Source organism: Eptatretus burgeri, chromosome 3, assembly GCF_056783735.1.
Source record: "Eptatretus burgeri isolate ZD-2024b chromosome 3, Ebu_testis_v1, whole genome shotgun sequence".
NCBI lineage: Eukaryota > Metazoa > Chordata > Myxini > Myxiniformes > Myxinidae > Eptatretus > Eptatretus burgeri.
The window spans coordinates 7,068,136-7,089,476 of record NC_140963.1 but is presented as its reverse complement, the minus strand read 5'-3'; the positions used below and the strand labels follow the sequence as shown (position 1 = coordinate 7,089,476).

At 43.1% G+C, this 21,341-nt stretch overlaps 1 protein-coding gene across 5 annotated transcripts in view; it reads left to right on the top strand.

Annotated features, from left to right (window-relative positions):
• LOC147029347 (NADH dehydrogenase [ubiquinone] 1 alpha subcomplex subunit 10, mitochondrial-like) overlaps window positions 1-21,341 on the top strand; it is a 53,929-nt gene that overhangs the window by 2,133 nt on the left and 30,455 nt on the right. For all 5 annotated transcript variants that reach the window (XR_015055871.1, XR_015055872.1, XM_085872346.1 and 2 more), the window contains exons 2-4: window positions 7,629-7,770; window positions 13,422-13,640; window positions 17,367-17,453. Coding sequence is in view for 3 of the 5 variants with exons in the window: in XM_085872346.1 (XP_085728472.1) it covers window positions 7,629-7,770; window positions 13,422-13,640; window positions 17,367-17,453 (448 nt within the window). In the remaining 2 variants the exon portion in view is untranslated. The remainder of the gene's footprint in view (window positions 1-7,628; window positions 7,771-13,421; window positions 13,641-17,366; window positions 17,454-21,341) is intronic.

Here is a 21,341-nt window from a genome sequence, read left to right as displayed (position 1 = left end):
GCCAGGAAGGATGCCGTTGTTGGTGGTGTAAAAATCCTAACTATAAAATAACCCGGAGCGCACGTACACTTAATTCCCATTAGATACAGGGGATGGATTCTAACTATACACATATACTTAATGAAATAACTGAGCTACGGGGACCTGAATGTTGAGTGCTCATGGCTGCCAGATTCGTAACAATAAAACATGTGTGATATTGTAATGTCGTGGTAGGGGTGCTTAGAAGGCAGACATGAGCGGAGGAACAGTCGAGCCCGGCTTTGTTGCACAAGCGGGAGCGCGGGCGTACTTTGCCCACAGCTCTCCTTTATTACGTACTCAAGGCACTCACGAGCCGCGGCGACTACGGCACCCACTACAACGCCTCAGGCGGCGCGCACTCCTTATATCCCTGGCAGACACGATGATCACCCAGACCAGCCCGCAGGCTACCCGGCGACGGCGCGCCCGATGACTGTGGAAGTCGAAGTGAGCAAAACGCCGACCACTCCCCCCCCCCATCGTGCCCTGCCCCGCAGGCCCGCAGGCTACACCACACTATCACGTATAATGTGTGTATATTGTGTGTGTGTGTGTGTGTGTGTGTGTGTGTGTGTGTGTGTGTGTGTGTGTGTGTGTGTGTGTGTGTGTGTGTGTGTGTGTGTGTGTGTGTGTGTGTGTGTGTGTGTGTGTGTGTGATACCACGTATAATGTGTGTGTGTGTGTGTGTGTGTGTGTGTGTGTGTGAGATACCACGTATAATGTGTGTGTGTGTGTGTGTGTGTGTGTGTGTGTGTGTGTGTGTGTGTGTGTGTGTGAGATACCACGTATAGTGTGTGTGTGTGTGTGTGTGTGTGTGTGTGTGTGTGAGATACCACGTAGAATGTGTGTATATAACGTGTGTGTGATATTGTTGTGGGCCAGGATTAGGTGGCGATAAACGACCACTCAGTGGAACAGTGGAGTCTTCTCCCACCGAACACCGGGAATTTAGGTCATGACTCTCGGACAACTCCGAAAGGTCACGGGTCATTTAGAGTACTGTGGTTGCCAGTATTTTGACGGCGTGAGGTAGGGTCCACTTGTCTAATTCCAATTTACCTAAGTACTCACGCTGTCCAACTACTGGGGAAACCACACCCTCGGCCGACTTTGTCTGAATCGAGTCGCTATCACCGACTCGGATCCGGCGTAACCGAGCGGAAGTTACCAAAGTTGCGCCGGACCAAATGAACAATTTACAGCACGAACGGCCTTAGTATTTCTCAATACGCACCTTGCTAGGCCAATGAAGGAAAGCATAGAAAACGAGCTGGTACATTTAACAGGGGTTTATTTATAACAATAATCGGGGAGGGAGACACAGAGCAGAGTTATCACGAATAAAAATTGTGTAATGTACAATGAAAGGAAAACGCATACAATTCTACTTACAGACGGGGCTCACTGACACACACACACACACACACACACACACACCCAAAAGAAAATGGACCTCAATGGGTCTTTAAAAGTAGAGCCGGGCCGAGGTACCTGTCCCGCCTCGTGCGGTCACACCGACCCGAACCACCATGGTGGGACTCGAACCCACGACCCAAAGTCCACGTCCCCGGCAGCTCGGCCGCCACCACCATGAGAATCCACCGCAAAGGGCCGCAGACGACGACCAAGACCAAGCCAATCGCCACAAAACTCTCCAGACGCTAGGCAGTCGCCTCGATCACTCCTCTACCCTCTTTTGAGGTGGGAGCGGTTTCTTTCCTCGCCACTCGCCTCCTGATTGGACGGTCCCATCACGCGATCCACCGGCTGTCCCTCATTGGACAGGCCCACGGTAGGTTGGGCAACTCCCACCTTTCTGGGGTGGAGTCAGATCTGAGGTGATGAAGACTCCGCCCACGCCTTCAGCCAAAAACTCGTGGGAAATGGCGACCGGGTTGAGTGAGGGTGGTGTCGTTATTGTTGTTGATGTCGAAAAACCTAACTAAAAAATAACTCGTTGCGCACACACGAAATTTCCATTAGACAGAAGGAGGGATTCTAACTACAAACACATACTTATTGAAATAACTAAGCTAAGAAATAACTAAGCTTTGAAATAACTGCTGTCTGTTTGTGTACAAATGGCTTCCAGATTCGTAACAATATCACGTAGAATGTGTGTGTATAATCACTCCGCATGTCACTCCGCCCAAGAGGAAGAAGAGAACTGTTCTGACCGGGAGTCCATGTGAGTGAACAACAAGAGGCTTGTGAGGGCAATAGTCAGTGAGCCCCGTGCAAGAGAGAGGACACGAAGGAATCCATGAGTATGCACATGATTGAAGACTGTAGAGTCCACCAAGAGAGACTGGTGTGCAAGGAAAACGGAGATCTCGCTTGGAGGATAAGCCTCGTCTGGGTTCAACCTAAGCTGGGTCACCCTGTGTTGTGGAGGGCCTGGAGGTAAAAGGACAAAGGGGACCACGTGGCCAAGCTGAAGACCTGCTCGTGGCCATTTGACTTCTTCTGGACATCACCAAATCCTGCATTCACCCTGCGCATCATAGAGAAAAGAGAAGTCCCACCTGCATTATTGTTTGTTGTGCAAGTGTAATCATGGCACCTCGTGGGTTATGTTTTACGGTTTATTTCTCCATTGCATATAAATTTACGGATTCTCATTCCCTTGTTTGTGTCTCTTGATTCGCTTGATCTGTTCCATTTATTATAGTATCTTGTCGACCCTCTTCCCTGTGCTATGCTGTATAAAAATGAACTGTCGTGGGGATTACTGTCGGGGATGAACTGCAGATTACTGTCGTGGGGCTGTTACCAACTATACTATATGAGAGTACAACTCTCAGAAACTAGAGTTCTAACTGTAGCATTTTTGCCTGGGGTATTTAAGCAATAGCACTCCAAAAACATATCATGATTTCCTTTAGTTTTTATTTCTTTGAATTTTGTAACTTTTTTCTTTGATTTCCTTCCTGTTATTGAGACATACAGTGTCTTCAGAAAGTATTCACTCCCCTCGACTTTTGTCACATTTTGTTGTTGCAGCATGGATTTAAAATGGTGGATATTAAAATAATTTTTTTTGTCACCATTCCACATAAAATACCCCATAATGATAGTGAAAACACTTTTTTAGAAATGTTTACAAATCAAGTAAAAATGAAAAGGTGAAATGTCCTGCGTCAATTGTTATTCAGCTTCCTGAGTCAGTACTTTGTAGAAGTGCCTTTGGCAGCGATTACAGCTTTGATTGTTGTTGGGAATGTCTGTATCATCTTTGCACATCTGGATTTGGGGATTTTCTCCCATTCTCCCTTTCAGCTTTGCTCAAGTTCTATCAATTTGGATGGAGAGCGTCGGTGAACAACAATCTTCAAGTCTTTCTACAGATTCCCAATGGGATTAAAGTCTGGGCTTTGGCCGGGCTTCTCTTGAAAGGACTTTCATGTTATTGTTCTGAAGCCAATCCAGTGTTGCTTTGGCTGAATGCTTGGCGTTATTGTCCTGTTGGAACGTAAATCTTTGCCACAGTCAAAGGTCTTTTGCACTCTGAAGCAGGTTCTCCTCAAGGATTTACCTGTATTTGGCTCCATTCATGTTCCCTCTACCCTTACAAGTCTCCCACTCCCTGCTGCTGAAAAGCATCCTGATAGCATGATGCTGCCATCACCATGTTTCACAGTAGGGATGATGTTAGATGGGTAATGAGCTGTGCTTGGTTTCTGCCAGATATTGGGCTTTGCATGCAGGCAAAATAGTTCAATTTTCCTCTCATCAGAGCACAGAATATTTTTCCTCATTCTCTCAGAGTCTTTCACGTGCATTTTTGTAAACTTCAGGCGTGCTGTCATGTGCCTTTACTCAGTGGCTTTCGTCTGGTCACTCTGCCATTAAGCCTGGATTTGTGAAGTGCTGCAGAGATTGTTATTCTTAGCAGGTTCTCCCATCTCAGCCAAGAAAATCTGTGGCTCTGTCAGAGTGGTCATTTGGGTTCTTGGTCACCTCCATAACCAAGGACCTTCTTACCCTGTTGCTCAGTTTGGTTGGATGGCCAGCTCGAGGAAGAGTCTGGGAAGTTCCGTGTTCTTTCCATTTCCTGACGATGGACCTCACTGTGCTCCTCAGAACTTTCACCACTCTAGAAATTGTTTTATACCCTTCCCCAGATCTATGCCTCCTCACAATTCTATCTTGGAGTTCTACCGACAGTTCCTTGGATTTCAAGGTGGAGTTTCTGCTCTGACTTGCACTGTCAACTGTGGGACCTTGTATAGAAAGGTGTGTTTCTTTCTAAATCATGTCCAATCAATTAAATTGGTCACAAGTCGACTCCAATCGAGTTGTAGAGACGTCAGTCTCAAGGATGATCAAAGGAAATTGGATGCACCTGAGCTCAATTTGGATTGTAGTTGCAAAGGGGTTGAATAATTAATTATTGACGGAAAACATTTCAGCTTTTAATTTTTAATTATTTTGTCAAAAGATTCTCAAATAAAAAAGTCCACTTTTACATTATGTTGTATTTTGTGTCGATTAGTAACAAAAAAAAAAAAAATTGAATTTGATCCATTTTAAATTCAGGCTGTAACACAACAAAATGTGAAAAAGTGAAGGGGTGTGAATGCTTTCTGAAGTCCCTGTCTATGTACATTGACCTCTCTTGTGGCCTCTGGTGTCCATCTGGTCTCGGTCTCTTCCCTCTCGGTCCCATCCTTCCCCACCCACCCCCCCCTCCCCTCATGAAAGTCGATTGATTCGGTAGTCTTCAACACCACAAAAACTCAGTCTTTCTCATCACCAACAGCTGGAAAGTTGCACCAGCTATAGCTATAATTGCTCTTCCACGCCGTCTGCAATTGTCATGTGATGCCCGCATTGGTGTACAGACCAACTCACCAATGGCCAAGGTCATGTGGCGATGCTCAAGCATCTTCTGCACTTTAACATCTGCCATGACCAAGGCGGGTGGATGCTCGCTGAAACGTCAGCTTTACCGACTCGTAAGGAAGTCAAGCTTTTTTTTTCAATTATAAACTTTTACTCTCTTGCAAGAGAGAGTTCGCAAAAGCTTGGGCTTTCCATCCCGGGAGCATGTGGTCAACAAGTCCCACCAAGCTGCAGGACCAGGTTGCGTCACAAACACGTCAGATGGCGTGATACCAGGTGCCTTGCTTGTGCACATTTCGTCCCATGTTAGCTGCTGTTTTCGGCTTGGTTCTCATTGTTCTCAAAACTGATGTACTCGACACAGCCCTCGGTTCCCTCTGTCGCAGGCGAGAGGGAGGCAGCATGAGCAGCAAATCATTCCGCCTCCCTGTTGCTGTGTGTGCGTGCGTGCGTGCATGTGTGTTTCCTAAAATGATGCAACTTTTCCAGCAGCTGTCATCATTTTACTAATGTGACCCTCTTTTTATTTTTAGGTCACATAAACAAGGTTTAAAGTACACATGTATACTAGCAGGGGTACCCGGCATTGCTGGGCAACACCAGGTCCTTCCTCTCATCCCACCCTTTCCCCTCCCTCCATTTGTTACCGAGTGTAATTTTGTTGTGTTCATTTTCAAGTTTCTTGTAGAGTGCTCGTCAAGTGGCTTAAGTAGTCAAGCAAGCACTCCATTCAAAACCGTTTAAAAGGTAAGTGACTTGGCAAATGGCAGCCAACTGCTTGGTGACGGAACACACCCCTGGACATCTCTACAGCATACAGTACATACAGAATGCCGACTAACGACAGTTTGTTTGTTTTTTAATTAAATATTTAAAATTAATCATGACTATTTTCGTTATGAAAATGTACCTTGTTCAGTTTCAAAACGTACATAAACTCAGAGGTGATGTTGAGTGTACGAAAGTGGATGTGTACATTTCATACAACTTTAAAGTGTACGTGTACATGATAAAAATCTCTCAGGAATTTCCCAGGCGGCCTCCCGATTAATTAATTACGGACACAGGTATTTCATGACCAAGCCAATGTTGATGTTTATCTACTTCATATAACATGTCTATTACATGTCCTTTGGTTTATTTATAAGCTTTGAAAAGTCGGGTGAAAACAAAAAGTTATTTTTCGTGAATGAAAGACAAAGATTTTCTTTCCTCTGCATTATGAGAACATACCTTCATCGGGTGGTGGATATTAGATCGCTGCAAACAAAATGTGCATGACCTCGTTTGACTTGGAATCAAAATGTACTTTTATTCAATGATAGAAGACGCATTGTTCAGTCTTCAAATGTACATCAGAGGCTTACAAACAATCAGTGCAATGCAGAGTGAAAAAGATGGCGGCGATTTCTGGATGGCTGGAGGGAAAGGAGTGGCCTGGCGAATGGGCCGTGCTTGTGACACTGGGGAGAGAGGGGGAAGGCGTCGCCTGTAGAATGGGCGGTGCTTATGACCCACTCCCACACACACAGACTCACCCATCCACCCACAGACATGAATTCAGATATATTATATATATTTATTTATATATATATATATATATATATATATATATATATATATATATATATATATATATATATATATATATATTAGACGACCTGTGAACACGTTGGGTTCCCATTGTGACAGCGGTTGATTAAAAAAAGAAGATAGCTCCAGCGAACTATACCGCTGAGGTTGTTTGCATTGATCAAATTCTCCCGAAGAGTACTTAACTGAATCGGGAATTGATTTTTAAATAATTTTTTCGTTGCCCGATTTTTAACTAATCTTGATACTGCACACCGCAGGAGAATGATGAGTAAGGTGGCCTTAAAATTTTTGCACTATCGTGTACCGTTTTGGTTGTATTTCGGGAACATACATACACACATACAAGATGAAAGTTTTATATATATATATATATATATATATATATATATATATATATGTGTGTGTGTGTAATCAATCATTTTCTCAGTTGTGATCCAGATGGCCATCTCTGTTTTCATCACAATTTTGGATTTTTCCCACAAAGCCTAAACTTATTTGGTGTCAGTTTTGTTTATAGCTTCCTTCTTGCTAAAACTGCAAAGCCAACCCCACCCAAAAATACCCCATGTTGACAAAAATCAAAAGTTTAAAATGATGTATAAGGCATGGAAGCATATTCGCTTTTACAGCCAGCAAGAACATCGCTTCATCACATTGCTATGCTGGTGTACCTGTGCTTTAGAATGATGTAATTAATGGTATCATGTTTGTTGTCCTGCTCCCATTCGTTACCAATTAGAAAGTTCACACACATCAGTATATATGTATACTCTATACATGTATCGTCCTGCATTACATACCTAAACAGTGTCAGGATGTCCATTTTGAATATTTGGCATTTGCTTGTAGAGATATGGAGCTTGTACCACAACACCTTGGCAACAGCACAAAGGAGGTTAAGTATCGTTAAAAATGTAGAATACCAATGCGTATTTTTGATAAGTGTTGTTAACCTCACCTGTTCCCGCAGGGATGGGAGAGACTTGTAATATGTCTGTCATTGAGTGTGTGATTCCGCACGTGCTTTACATGTCGTACACCCCAATGATACTCCACAGTTAATAGTTAGTGAGTCCGCACTGATTCTCAGATCTACTATAATCTATATACACTTATGAGTATATAAATCTCTTTTTTTGGTTTTGTTCTTTTGTTTTACTTAGGAATGGATGCGCTTTATCTCTTTTTCAATGTGGAACTATCGAGAACTCCGGACATCAAAATGCACAAGGAAAATCGTGGCCTTGGATGGAAACCTTGCAGCAGGGAAGAGCACATTGGGACAACTGGTTGCTGAGAAACTTGGTACATGTGGCTTTATGTATCATACATGTCAACGATTATTTGTGTGCAAATATGATATACCACTGCCATAAATTGTCATAAGTCATCTGGTTTTGGGGTTAAAGTCCACAGCTATATTTCTTCATTGCATTCTGTTGACCCACAAATGAAAATAGCAGAGCAGCAAATAGCTCAACCATGGGCCAAGACTGTAAAAATTAATACAACTAGAGAGTTCAGAGAACACCTTGCCTCATGTAGTGTTGTTTTTTTTAAAAAAGGATAGGGGCGGGGTCTGTGAGCAGCAAATTTGATTGTTCGAAATGATGGACGGCACCGGAATATATTTGTCCAAGTACTGTGAAACTGAAGGTTTTCGAAAGTGCTGAAAAGATGATTTGTGTTCTTCAGTGTTTAAGTATATAATTCAATTGAAATAAAGTAGAGATTTTTAAAGGTTGTGGAAAAAAAAATTGTGAAGTTTACCACCGTTGATGCATTTACATTCGTTGCACGCGAACACGTTACATTCGTTATTTGTGCCAGTTTTTGTCCTTTATGATGTACTTAAAAACTATTTTTCCTGTTTGGCATGATTTTCAGTTTTGTTTTACTGCCAGACAGGCCGACAGAGTTTAAAAAAAAAAAAAAAATCAAAAAAAAATCTCGCTTCTCTCTGTGCGGACGTGATTGGGACAAATTCAGAGCCGAAGTACTGCTAAACTTCAGATTGGTTTTCAGATTCGTGTTCAGATAACATTCAACTGAAATGAAGTTGTTTGTCGAACATGAACTGACGTTTGCAGACAGACAGGCAGACACAGACAATGTGAACCAACTGCTTAACTCCACTCTTCACTTCACGTGCAGGGTAATGATAAATACACTACATCCACAATTTGCATGAATTCTTAACCATCCTTTTGGTGTGGGGTGGGAATATGAATCCTCAGTTTGTGTGTTGTGTGTGCATGTACGTGCCTGCATTTGAGAGTGTTGGCATAATGAACATATGCATTCCTGGACTTATCATCACAATGAAATTTGTTATATTATAACAGTACTTTTGAATTGGAATTTTTTATATTTTTAATAAGTATATCGACCTCTCATGTCCTAGATGGCACATAGATGAACATAGCATTGCTTCACACAAGTTAACAAGTTGTGCACTTGGAAGTTACAACCGAAGTCATTGCAAAACATACCCATTTGAGGTGGTGATGCACTGCCCACTTGAAGCCCGAGAGGGAAGATTGGGAAAGAATGGCCTCTGGAAAGCAGTTCCATAAGATGGGAGAAGTGAGTAAAAGTAGTAGTTTAGGTGTGTAGTTAACCTAGATTTTGGAAGAACACGTGCATCCTGGAGTAACTGGGAAAGGTCAGAGAACAGAGAGCAGAGAGCAGAGAGAACAATATCTGAGAAGAGATAACCTGCCTGCAATGTGAAGGAAATAGACCTTGTGCTTCGGCCTCATCACAGGACCTTTAGATAAAGTTGAGACCTTTAGATTCCAGAAAATCCAGGACATGTGATTCTGGGATGTCAGCCCATAAGGGAGAGCAGTACGTACTCAATTGAGCAATGGACAAAGGTCTTGTAGACTGGGAGTAGCTTTGGTTTTCCAAGGAAAGACTTTGATCAATAAAGGATGTCTCGTCTGCAGCTGGCTTGAAAGGCCAACTTTGCGATGTGGTTGACCCAGGAGAGGTCATGACTGGAAGTGATGCCAGCAAGGTCAAGGGATTAAACCTTTTCCAGTGTCTGACCAAGGAAATAGGTGGGTTAGTTTGACGATCTTCGTAGAGCAACAGGGTGAGAATTTTCCAATATTGAAGGACATGCTCCTTTTATCAGACCAATATCTACTATAATAAATAGAGCTTGTGTGGCTGTAGCTATGTCAGCAATATTCACTCGTCCATTGGTAGCGGCACTGACCAATTGTGTGTGCCCGGTTTTCCCTTCACTCATCGATTGGTTGTGGCACTGAGGTGATTAGAATATTAGTGATTATGGTGCGGTGTCTTTATCCCACTCTTTACTCGTGCCTCGTGACTCATTCTGGTCATCACTATATTGATCGCAGTGCTATCCTTGCCAATTTTATGTTTCTTTGACTCTCCGGACACAAAGCGGCCCTCTGTGTTCAGTGACGCAACACGGGTAGTCTCGCCCGGAGGGCGGGAGTGCCCGCTACGCCAGTATAATCAATTCTAGATCAGTAGAGGGTGCAGTCTCCCAAGCAATGTGATGGTGGTATGAAACACCTCTTCAAGATTGCTGTATGACACAATGTGGAGTTCACTGCAGAAAGGAAGAGAGGGTTACCTGGTGCATTAGAAAGGTGAAAAAGATGATTAACACTGTCTTAGAGAAACCCAGTCTCCACTGTGAGAGTTGAAAAATGTCTTTTTGTTTGTTTTTTTTTTGTATACCTTGTCGAAGCTCGTATGAGAGCTAACACACAATGCATGAGACAAGAGGGGCGGGAGAGTGGGAAGGACAAAACAGTGGGGAACAGAGACATTAGGAGATCTGTGGAAGGGAGAAGGATGGGGTGGGGAACACGGGGTATACAAGATGGACATTACAGGGACTTTCAGGAAGGAAAGCAGGGAATTTCAAGGAGGTGGGTTTTGGGTGGATTAATGGGGGTGGAAAAGATTGAGGATTTGGATGGCGGATGATAAGAGGTGGTGGTGAACAGCTGTTTTGAAGGCCTGGAGGGAAGAGTAGGATTGAACAGAGTGAGGGAGTTTATTCCAAAGGCGGGAAAAAAGAGGAATGAAAGAGTGAAGGTGAGCAGTGATTCGTAATTTTGGAAGTTTTACCAGAAGGGGGTTGTTGGCGGACCTTGAACGCCTTGCGCAAATATGGTGGGGACAAAACGCAGACAGAGTGGGGGAGGGGGGGGCAAGACCGGAGAGGAGAGGGTAGAAGACAAAGACCACCGACCTGCCTGTGGTGAGAGAGTGAGAGACCCAAAGACTCAGCCTCATCGCGGGAGATACCAATGATCCGAAATGCCTTGGTTTCCACTACACAGCGTGAAGCTGAGAGGTGGGAGGCAGAAGCACCAGCCCAGAGGGGAGAGCAGTACTCCATCAGGCTGTGGCCAAAAGCTTTGTACGTGGTCAGGAGCTCAGGTGGGCACTTTGCATGTCGGAGGATTCCCAGTCGGCGACTGGCTTTGGAGGCCAGGTTGGAAATGTGGCTTTCCTAGGAAAGATCATGGCAGATAGTGAGACCCAGAAGCTTGAAAGAAAGGACTTCTTCCAGAGGATTGTTGAGAAAGTAAATAGGGGGGGGGTTTCCAAACCGTCCTTTCGGAGAGACAAAGTGAGAGTGAGAGATTTGTCCAGATTGAAAGACATGTTCCACGTGTTGGACCAGTTTGTGATTTTATCCAGATCTGCAGTGAGTGAAAAAGCTGCTGCTTGCCGGTCTGAGGGATGACAGATGGTATGGCAGAGGGTGGAGTCATCAGCAAAGAGATATAGAGGATTTTCCAGAGAGTCGGAAAGATCATTGATGAAAACCAGAAGAATAACAGGGCCCAGAACACTGCCTTGAGGAACTCCAACCTGGACAGGAAGAGGGGATGAGAGAACTCCATTTAGGGCCACACGTTGACTGCGACAGGAGAGGAAGTCTGCAAGCCATGAGTGGAGATGGCCTTGGATACCATAGGAAGAGATTTTGGTGAGCAGGGCAGGGTGCCAGACCATGTCAAAAACACACGATATGTCTATGGATATGGCTCTGATTTCATGTCTGGCATTGAGGATCTCCATCCATTGTTGGGAGAGCAGAAGCAGCATATACAGGGTAGAGACCTGTTCTGAAACCAAATTGATGATCGGTCGTTTGATCACCAAATTGATGAGGGTTCCGATGATAGCAACATGTGAGTGGAAGAAGGCCAGAAATGAAGGCAGCCTTTTTGCAATGGGCAGAGAGCTTGGCAAACAAAGTTGGGTGCCAGACTATTCAATGCCTGAGATATGTCCAAGGAGACAGTTCTAACCTCTTGATATTTAGTGCCTTCAATCATTGCTTGGAGAGGAGTAGCAACATGTCCAAAGCTCAGTGACCAAGACAGAATCCAAACTGATGGTCAGAGATCACACGATTCAAAAACAGGAAATACTTGACATCAGCAGTGATGATGGATCCCATGACTTGACTTTGCTTGTCATTGGAAATAAGCTCATTGGTCTGGAGTTGATAGGATCTGCTTTTGCATCCTCCTTGTTCATGAGAGTGGTGTTTGCTGATTTTCAAAGCCAAACCCAGGGAGTGGCCAAAGGAGAAGGACAGACTAAATAAGGCAAAGGAGGAGCAAGAACGGCAGCAGGATTTGTGAACGTGGGCACTGGTGCCATTTGGGCCCATCGCCGAAGCATGTTCAAACCTGGATCGAACTTTCTCTAACTTCTCAGGTGAGAAGGATCCAAAGTCCAGTCGATAGTGGGCACGAGGTTGTAAGACGGGGCAGAGCATGATTGGTTTGGAGCATGAGACTTTTTATAGAAATGCACAACCATACATGTTTCAATAAGCCTGGTGTTGGCTTAGTGGTTAGGGTGGTGGCTTGGGATCCCAGGGTCCTGAGTTCAAGCCCCGTTGGCTGCTGAATTAACACCAGGGGGTTGACTCAGCCTGTCATCCTTCCAAGGTCGGCGAAATGAGTACCAGTGTACTGGTCCCGGTGTATGCCCCGGTTAGAATAGGTGTACCATATCCCTGTGTGTCGTAAGAGGCGACCAGGGTTGCGTCAGGAAGGGCATCCGGCCATAAAACATTGCCTCAAGAAAAAGCCAACCCCTGCACAGCAGGGAAAAATGGCTGTAGAAAAAAAAAACAACCATACATGTTTCAAATTTATAAATAGCAGAATGATATTCTTTGACTTATCAAGGAGAATTATTACTGAATGGATAAGGTAACCAGATGGTAACCTGGGTGCCCCTTTTGCTCGCTTTAGTTCGGGGATGTGTGAAGATCCTTCGGTGTCCTTTTACAAAGAGTTGGCAAGCTACTGCCGGAACCCTTGCTAAATTTCAAATTCCTACGCAAATATCCAAGTATCCTGCGTCAGAGTGGCGACCCATCCAGGATTGTAACTTTTGCCAACAACTGCATCGGCACAACTCATGCTCTGCGTGGTGTCTGTCACATGATGACGTTTGCTTCTTTCTTATGCAGCACAAGGCTGCAGGGTAGCATCATCAGCTGAGGGCACAGCTGTGTCGCTGATGCAATCAATGCCCCCTGTAGGTTTGAGCAGGAATTTGGCATTTGCTCAGGGTGCCGGCAATAATTTGCTGACTCTTCGTGAAGGACACCGTGGAATCTTTAACATCCACCAACTAATGTCGGCAGATGAGATGCCAGTCTAACGTCCATCTGAGGGATGGCAGACATATTGATGAATCACACTTCCTGTGAAACATGGGGATGACAGTTTTTAGCCGGGTCAGTATTCAAACCCAGGCTAGCCAACTTAGAGGTGAGTTTGCGTACCTTGAGCCATCCTGCCAACCCCTTCATCCATAGCATGGGATTATCTCAATGTTGTGTGTATGTTTCTGTGTCTGATTTTTTTCTCCAAATGGATTGCAAAACTTTACCATGGGCTTTTTATGGTTTGGTTGTGTCATTGCAGGCTTTCTCTACACAAATGAAGCCACCATGTTCTCCTTGGAGGATCAACAAAAAGAAAGGGTGCTACATCTTCCTTATCTGAATGGAGAGCTTGGTAGCCTTGAGAGATTCTATGATGACCCCAAGAGCTTAGATGACAATGCTTTTCGCTTGCAGCTCTGCATGTTCTACACACGATTGTTGCAATATGCGGATGCACTGAAACACCTCTTCAAGACCGGTAGTTGATGGATTGAAATGCTTCAGTATGGCTTGTGCTAACTCCTTTACAGTGAAATCAATTTTTACCTCCACCACCGAAGGGGGATGGAGGTTATGTTTTAACCCCTGTTTGTTTGTCTGTGACCAGGACATCTGAAAAATGTATGGATCAATTTGGACAATTTGGTGGACAGGTTTAGCATGTGACAAGGACGAATTGATTAGATTTTGGTGAAGATGCAGATAAAAGTGTTTTTTTTAATTTTAATTTTTATTTTTTTAAGTCAACTCCACCATTTCTCAAGCGATCTTGAATTTGATTGCAGCATATGAATCTATGGGACAATATCTAAATTTGGTCAGGCCGGATTTTCGATATTCGCTTTCGTTTTCGTGTCACGTGTCTTTAAAGTTGGCAAAAAATGCGAAAATGACGATTTTCAAAATCTATTTCCTTCATTTCTCAAGCGATCTTGAATTTGATTGTGGCATATGAATGTATGGGACAATATCTAAATTTGGTCAGGACGGATTTTCGAATTTCGCTTTCGTTTTCGCGTCACGTGACTTCAAAGTTTGCAAAAACTGCCCTACCTTCAGGAGGATATATACTGTATTCTCTACTGGGTATGGTAAAAGTTAGTGAATGGTGTCATTGCATAGCAGCTGACCTTGTATATTTATACATTTTCCGCCGAAGGTGCAAAAGTTTCAAAACCCGAAATGTAAACGTCAGCATTTATTTTCAAAATATAATTTCGTGCGCGCGCGTGCCAAAATGCCGAGTCATCTTTAACCAAACTGCGCAGTCGAGCTGCACAGTAGTCTTCGGTCATAACTGAACTTTGAGAACTTGTGGTATTATAGAGATGACCGTCACCCCGACATGGGGGTGATTTTCATCATACAATTTGATTATTGACAATTATTCCATAAAATGCTTCAAAACGAGTTAAAACTGTGTCGGTTTGATCTGCAGTAATGTAACGGGGAGAGCAAAGATTTGACAGAGTTGAGAGGGAAAGGTTGAGCTTTAGGAGGTTGAGGACTTTTTTTGGAGTTGGTGGGGGGGGTCGAGGGTGGGGAGGGGGTTTAGATGGTTGGAGTCTGGAGAGGATTGACATCTTAGGGTTGGGAGGGGGCAGACTTGCAGTTGGGAGGTGGAGGTTGAGGATTTTGGGTTTGTGAGTGGGGGGTTGATCACTTGAGGTCTGTGATATCTTGAAAAATTCCTGAGATTTGGCAATAATAATATCACAAAAAAAAATCTCATTTGATTATAATGGGGTTGAAATTGTTATCATGGACACCATTTTCTTTTTTGGAAAGTGGGACTTTTCTCTATGCTTCCAACCAAGATGAGCAGAACCTGGAAAAAGGTAACAGAAACAGAGAAAACTAATTAATTACCATAATTCTATTTTGCACCCTCTTAGCTTGGTATTGAGGCAGTTTATCAATTGGGGGGGGGGCTTTGATTATGGCTGGTGACCCTTAATTGTTAATGCTGAAGCCCCTCTGACAGAAGGTCTTGGGGGTCGAAGGGTTCCCACGGGGTCTATAGGCTCTGCAAGGTCTGAGGGGTCTTATGGGTGTTGAAGGTCAAAAAGGCCTTCGGGGTTTTTAAAGTGTTTTACAGTTATAAAGGGTCTTTGAATTATCATAGGTCTGAAGGGTCCAAAAGCATCTTAGGGGTCGAAAGGGTCTTAAGGGATCTCAAGGGTCTGAGTGGGTCTTAGTGTTATTATGGGTCTCAGGGTTATAAAGGGTCGAAGGCATCTTTGGGGTCTTAGGGTTATAATGGGTATTAAGGACATATCACGTGCTTTTGACACAGTCTGGCACCCTGCACGACTCACCAAACTCTCTTCCCATGGTATTCAAGGCCATCTCCACTCATGGCTCGCAGACTTCCTCTCCTGTCACAGTCAACGTGTGGCCCAAAATGGAGTTCTTTCATCCCCTCTTCCTGTGCAGGCTGGAGTTCCTCAAGGTAGTGTTCTGGGCCCTGTTCTTTTTCTGGTTTTCATCAATGATCTCTCCGACTCTCTGGAAAATCCTCTATTTCTCTTTGCCGACGACTCCACCCTCTGCCGTACCATCTGTCATCCCTCAGACCGGCAAGCAGCAGCTGCTTCGCTCACTGCAGATCTGGATAAAATCACAAACTGGTCAAACACGTGGAACATGTCTTTCAATCCTGACAAATCTCACACTCTCACTGTGTCTCTTCGAAAGGACCGTTTAGAAACCCCCCCCCCCATCCACTTTCTCAACAATCCTCTGGAAGAAGTCTTTTCTTTCTAGCTTCTGGGTCTCACTATCTGCCATGACCTTTCCTGGGAAAGTCACATTTCCAACCTCGCCTCAAAAGCCAGTCGCCGACTGGGAATCCTCCGTCGTGCAAAGTCCTTCCTCGGCCCTCTTGAGCTCCTGACCACTTACAAAGCTTTTGTCCGTAGCCTGATGGAGTACTGCTCTCCCCTCTGGGCTGGTGCTCCTGCCTCCCACCTTTATCGGCTTCACGCTGTCGAAACCAGGGCATTTAAGATCATCGGCATCTCCCGCAATGAAGCTGAGTCTTTGGGCCTCTCACTCAATCACCGCAGGTTGGTCGGTGGTCTTTCTGTCTTCTACCGACTCCTCTCCAGCCTTGCCCCCTGCTCTCTCTGCGATTTGTCCCCACCACATTTCCGCAGGGCGCTCAAGGTCCGCCAACAACCCCCTTCTGGTAAAACTACCAAAATCTCAAATCACTGCTCACCTTCACTCTTTCATTCCTCTTTTTCCCCGCCTTTGGAATAAACTTCCTCACTCTATTCTTTCCCATTCTTCCCTCCAGGCTTTCAAAACAGCTGTTCACCACCACCTCTTATCATCCCCCATCCAAATCCTCGATGTTTTCTACCCCCGATAATCCACCCAAGCCCACTTCCTTCAATTCCCCTGCTTTCCTTCCTGAAAGTCCCTGTAATGTCCATCTTCTCTTCGCCATGTTCCCCGTCCCATCCCCATCCCTCTCCCTTCCACAGTTCACCTAATGTGTCTGTTCCCCACTGTTTTTTCCCTTCCACTCCCGCCCCTCTTGTCTCATGCCCCCTTGCTGTGAGTTGTGTGTTCGCTCTCATACGAGCCTCGACCAAGGTATACAAAAAAAAAGGGTCTTGGTGGTCTTTTGATTCCAAACGGTGTTCAGGTATTAAGTCTTTGGGATGTCAAGGGGTATAATGTTATGGAGGGGTGTGGAGCACGCACGCACGGCTCATTTTCTGGTAAAGATGAGAGTGATATGAAAAAGGTGAACGTGCTGTGGACATAGGACACGCTCTTGGTTTTACCGAATCCACATTGAGTACGATCCGTGCAAATACCAATAAAGTCAAAGCAAGTTGCAAAAGTGTTTGTTGCAACAACAACATTAAGTATTCCATTAAGTGCTCAAAAACAAGTCATACATGAACAACCTCAATTGAAAACATGGGAAGGCTGTTGAGTACCTGGATTGAACACCAGAACCAACAAAATGTTTCCAATCTCTCTCCATCCCTCTCGCATACAATCCTCACTTTTTACATTATTTATTTTGGGGAAAATGTTTCGCACAACGCAATTTCTCTTCACACTGTACTTTTCAGGAACGTATCAGAATGAAAATTGTAATACCATATAGCTGTTATTTACCTCTTCTGTCTTTACTTTTTAACAGGAAGAGGGAATTCTGAGCAGTGTCTTATTTTGTTTGCAGGCCAAGGAGTTGTGTTGGACCGCTCTATTTACAGTGACTTTGTCTTCCTTGAGACGATGCACAAGCAGGGATTCATTCTTAAACATTGTAAGTTTGACATTATTACGGAAAGCTATGTTTTGTTGCTCATTATCACTAACCTGTGTTTAACAACTAGCGTGTTGCTCATCATTTCTTATTCCCTACTTAATAAGGAATTATTGTCGTTATGAGCGGAAACCCGTAAAGTCACATGTGCGATTATATTGACAAACTGAAGGTAAAGTGAAGTGGTATGTAACAACTAAGACTGCACAAATTTATTATTGGAAACTGAGATGTTGGTTGCTGATGCACAGGACAGACAAAGTGTGGAAGTAAATGAACATTCATTAACCCTTACGAACCACAGCGGTTGGTAAACTGGCCGCTATTCAAACCTCCATAAACCCGAGTGGCCAGTCAGTACCAGCCGTCACATGCTGTTGTTTACAAACGCATCACGAGTAACTTCCTGATCAATTAGCGGCTCTGTTATATTGCACCTGATCTTCGGTGTGCGTCGCCGCTAATTGCTTAGGAAGTGTGAGGGAGGCTTTTTCTGTGCGCACGCCTTGATACACATGCCGTCACGTCAGCCCATCCTTGTGTGCACGATGAAGCGCATGATCTGCGGAAGTAGTAGCATGAGATTCACAAAAATTTTTGAAGGTTTCTTGCAAAAAATCATTCCAAAATGAGTCGAAAGGTGATGTCAGTTGATGAGGAAGGTACAAATGATGATGCTGATTATGCTAATGAGAGTCATTTCGAGTTGGAGAATGACTTTTCAAATGGGGAAAGGGAAACTGACACGACTCTGACTCCCCCCCCCCCCCCAGGATGGACAAGAGCCACCGCATGTTTCAAGGAATGCCAGTTTGCACCTAATGAGCAACCAGGGCCTAAAAATTTACCAAATGCAATAAATGTAGAATATGTTCCGTTTGACTATTTTGGCTTGTTGTGGGATGATATGCTTTGAGATTTACTTCTCACATAGACTGATCGCCAAGCCAAACAATTATGCAGCAAAATCTTTCCAACAAAAGCCTCTTACTTTGGCAGAGTTGAAGGTATTTTTGGGGCTCCGAGTCACCATGGAAATGTTGATACATAAAGAAAGGTACAAGCAGTACTAGCGGTCTCAGGACGCTACACTTACTTCCACGCCTGGTTTTCCAAAGGTCATAACAGACCTGGTTCCTTGCAATCTGGTCTCTACTACATTGTGTAAATAAGGATTATCCCCAGCTTGACAAGACTGATAAAATATACAAGACCCCCCCCCCCCCAGTGTTCAATTATTTGATTGAGAAATTCAAGCATTACTTTGTTCCAGGTTGTGAACTTTCACATGATGAGGGAATGATCTGACTAAAAACAAAGTGTCGTTCAAACAGTGCATGAAGGACAAGCCGATCTGTTGGGGGAATCGAGACATTTCTACGATGTGATCATGAAAATGGGTAATTCTTGTGTATCAGAAAGCCTGAAATTAACTGCTGATTTGAGTGGCACCACAAAGTAGAGTAATCATGATGATAAACTCAAAAAAGAAGAAAGTATGACTGTCTGATTCAAAATATCATTTATTTGTAATTACAGTGCTAAAAAAAAAAAATTACATGCAGAAAACCGAAATAAAACAAATTTCAACTTTTCAGTTATTTTTCTCCAGGGTGGGGGAGCTGGAAGACCAAGGAGCTAAGGGTTCAATAAGTTAAAAAAAAAAAAAAAACAAAGTAAAAATTGACACCACAAAATTTGAATTCGGGACCTGCAGTTCCACAGACATGTGAGTTAACCACTGAGCCATATGGTCAAGCAGCATTGAGCGTGAAGACAAAGTACATACATAAAATGTATATTGTATAATGTGGTCTGCACGAAAGCAAAATGGCTGTCCGTAAGGGGTGGGAATGCATGTTTTCTGTTGGAAAACACCCCCGAAACAAAGGTTTACAAAAGCCTTCATACGGACTGCAAACGACAAACACGCGAGGGTGGGTTTGCAGTCAAAGAAACGCACACACACCAATGCCAGTAGGAGAAGAAGCGCTGACAAAGCTGTTCCGTCAGCGTACATTAATATATAGATAATCTCTTTCACCATCGTTTTTCAAACATGATATTCTTGGTTTTAAGTTGATCTTAATCGTGGAACATGTTTTGGGAGTATGTAAATTATATGAAGGAAAAGCAGTTTAATCGTTAAATTAATTTTGAAGGTTACATTTGTGAACCGGTACTTCTTTGGTCTGTGGCAGGTTACACTATAACCCTGTGGCAGGGTACCAGCATGACATTTGACATCATTAATATAACTATGTCAGATCAGCTTTTTTTGATGCAGAATATCTAGGTTCAATTCTCCACCCACACATAAACTGTCCGATTGATGTTTTGCAGGCAGTGCATTGCTCCACCGTGTACCGTCCCTCGGATGTTAAACTGGAGACCCATACCATTAGTTGGTGGACTTTAAAGATCCCACAATGTCTTTCGTCTTGGTGTCCTGCTTTTTGAAGAATCATTTCCCAAATTTTAAAAATTATTATTGTGTTTTATTATTGTGTTTTTTTTGTCCAATTTAAATATTTTGTCAATTTTCAGATGTTTAATTTTTCCATTGTTTAATCAGAACGACATTTTGTCAACAAATTTCCTTTGTTTCGATTATGAAGCAGAATTTCAAATGCTGCCTACCATTTGGCTAATATAATGTTATGAGTTGGCTATGCCAGGAATCAGTGCTATATACTGTATATATGTATATATATATATATATATGTATGTATGTATATATGTACATATATATATATGTATGTATGTATATATGTACATATATATATATATATATGTATATATGTATATATGTATATATGTATATATGTATATATGTATATATGTATATATGTATATATATATATATATATATATATATATATATATATATATATAGTCTGGCCAACTCGTAAGCAGGCACCATCCTGCCCACCAAGCGAGCGTGAGCAGAGTGTGCATGTTAGTAGTACAAGATTGGCACTGATTAACACAGCCATGCTGAATAACTCATTGTTCAAAAAGTATGCCATCCACAACCTTGTAGTTTACTGACATCATAGAGGGACACATTCCTTATAATCTGAGATTAACCTGAAGGCTATACTCTCGATCATTTGGCTGTTAGTATGATTTGAACCTCGTTGGATTACAATTTTTTGTATTTCCCGACGGTAGCACGAATCACAATTGTTCCGTGGTCCTTATCTTTTTTTAAAATCGACCTTAACTCGCCGACAGGATGACGAGAAGGCAAAAATCTGTCTTGGAAGGGGAAATATACAGTCTGTAATTTGATAATGGACCGCTTGAGAGATTTGCAAAGCGATAGAACTAAAACCAGTGATCTGTAGTGATTCTCCACAGAATTCGGTTTTCCAAAACGAATAAACCAACGATTCTTAGTTATAATCACCATAATGACGATCACAGTACGCCATGATAATTAATATTGTAATCAACAAGACGGGATGTAGTACAAGCAGGATATTTTACGTTCAGTGCAAGAAGGAAAGGGAGACGATGAATGATCAGAATATTTGACCCAAATACATTGAGTTTAACTTGCATAAGTCGTAGTCTGCCTGCCAAACTGGAAATTTTACCCTAACCTCAAAGTCTCCGATAAAGTTTTTTTTTCTCTGTGGATTATTGTATTATAGGGTCTAAGTTAACATCCTAGGGTGGGTGTGAAACTCTCACCCTTGGGCAATTTGAAAAATCCAAGATGGCGGCCAAAATGGCTTCCGCTTATAGAAATGCTACTATAGTGCCCTCAAATTATGTTAGAGAAGCATGTGATACATCAAAATAGGGGTTTCAATTGGTGAGAAACCCAAATTTCTGTACTAGAAACTAGTATGTTTCATAATTTTTCCATAAATGTACATA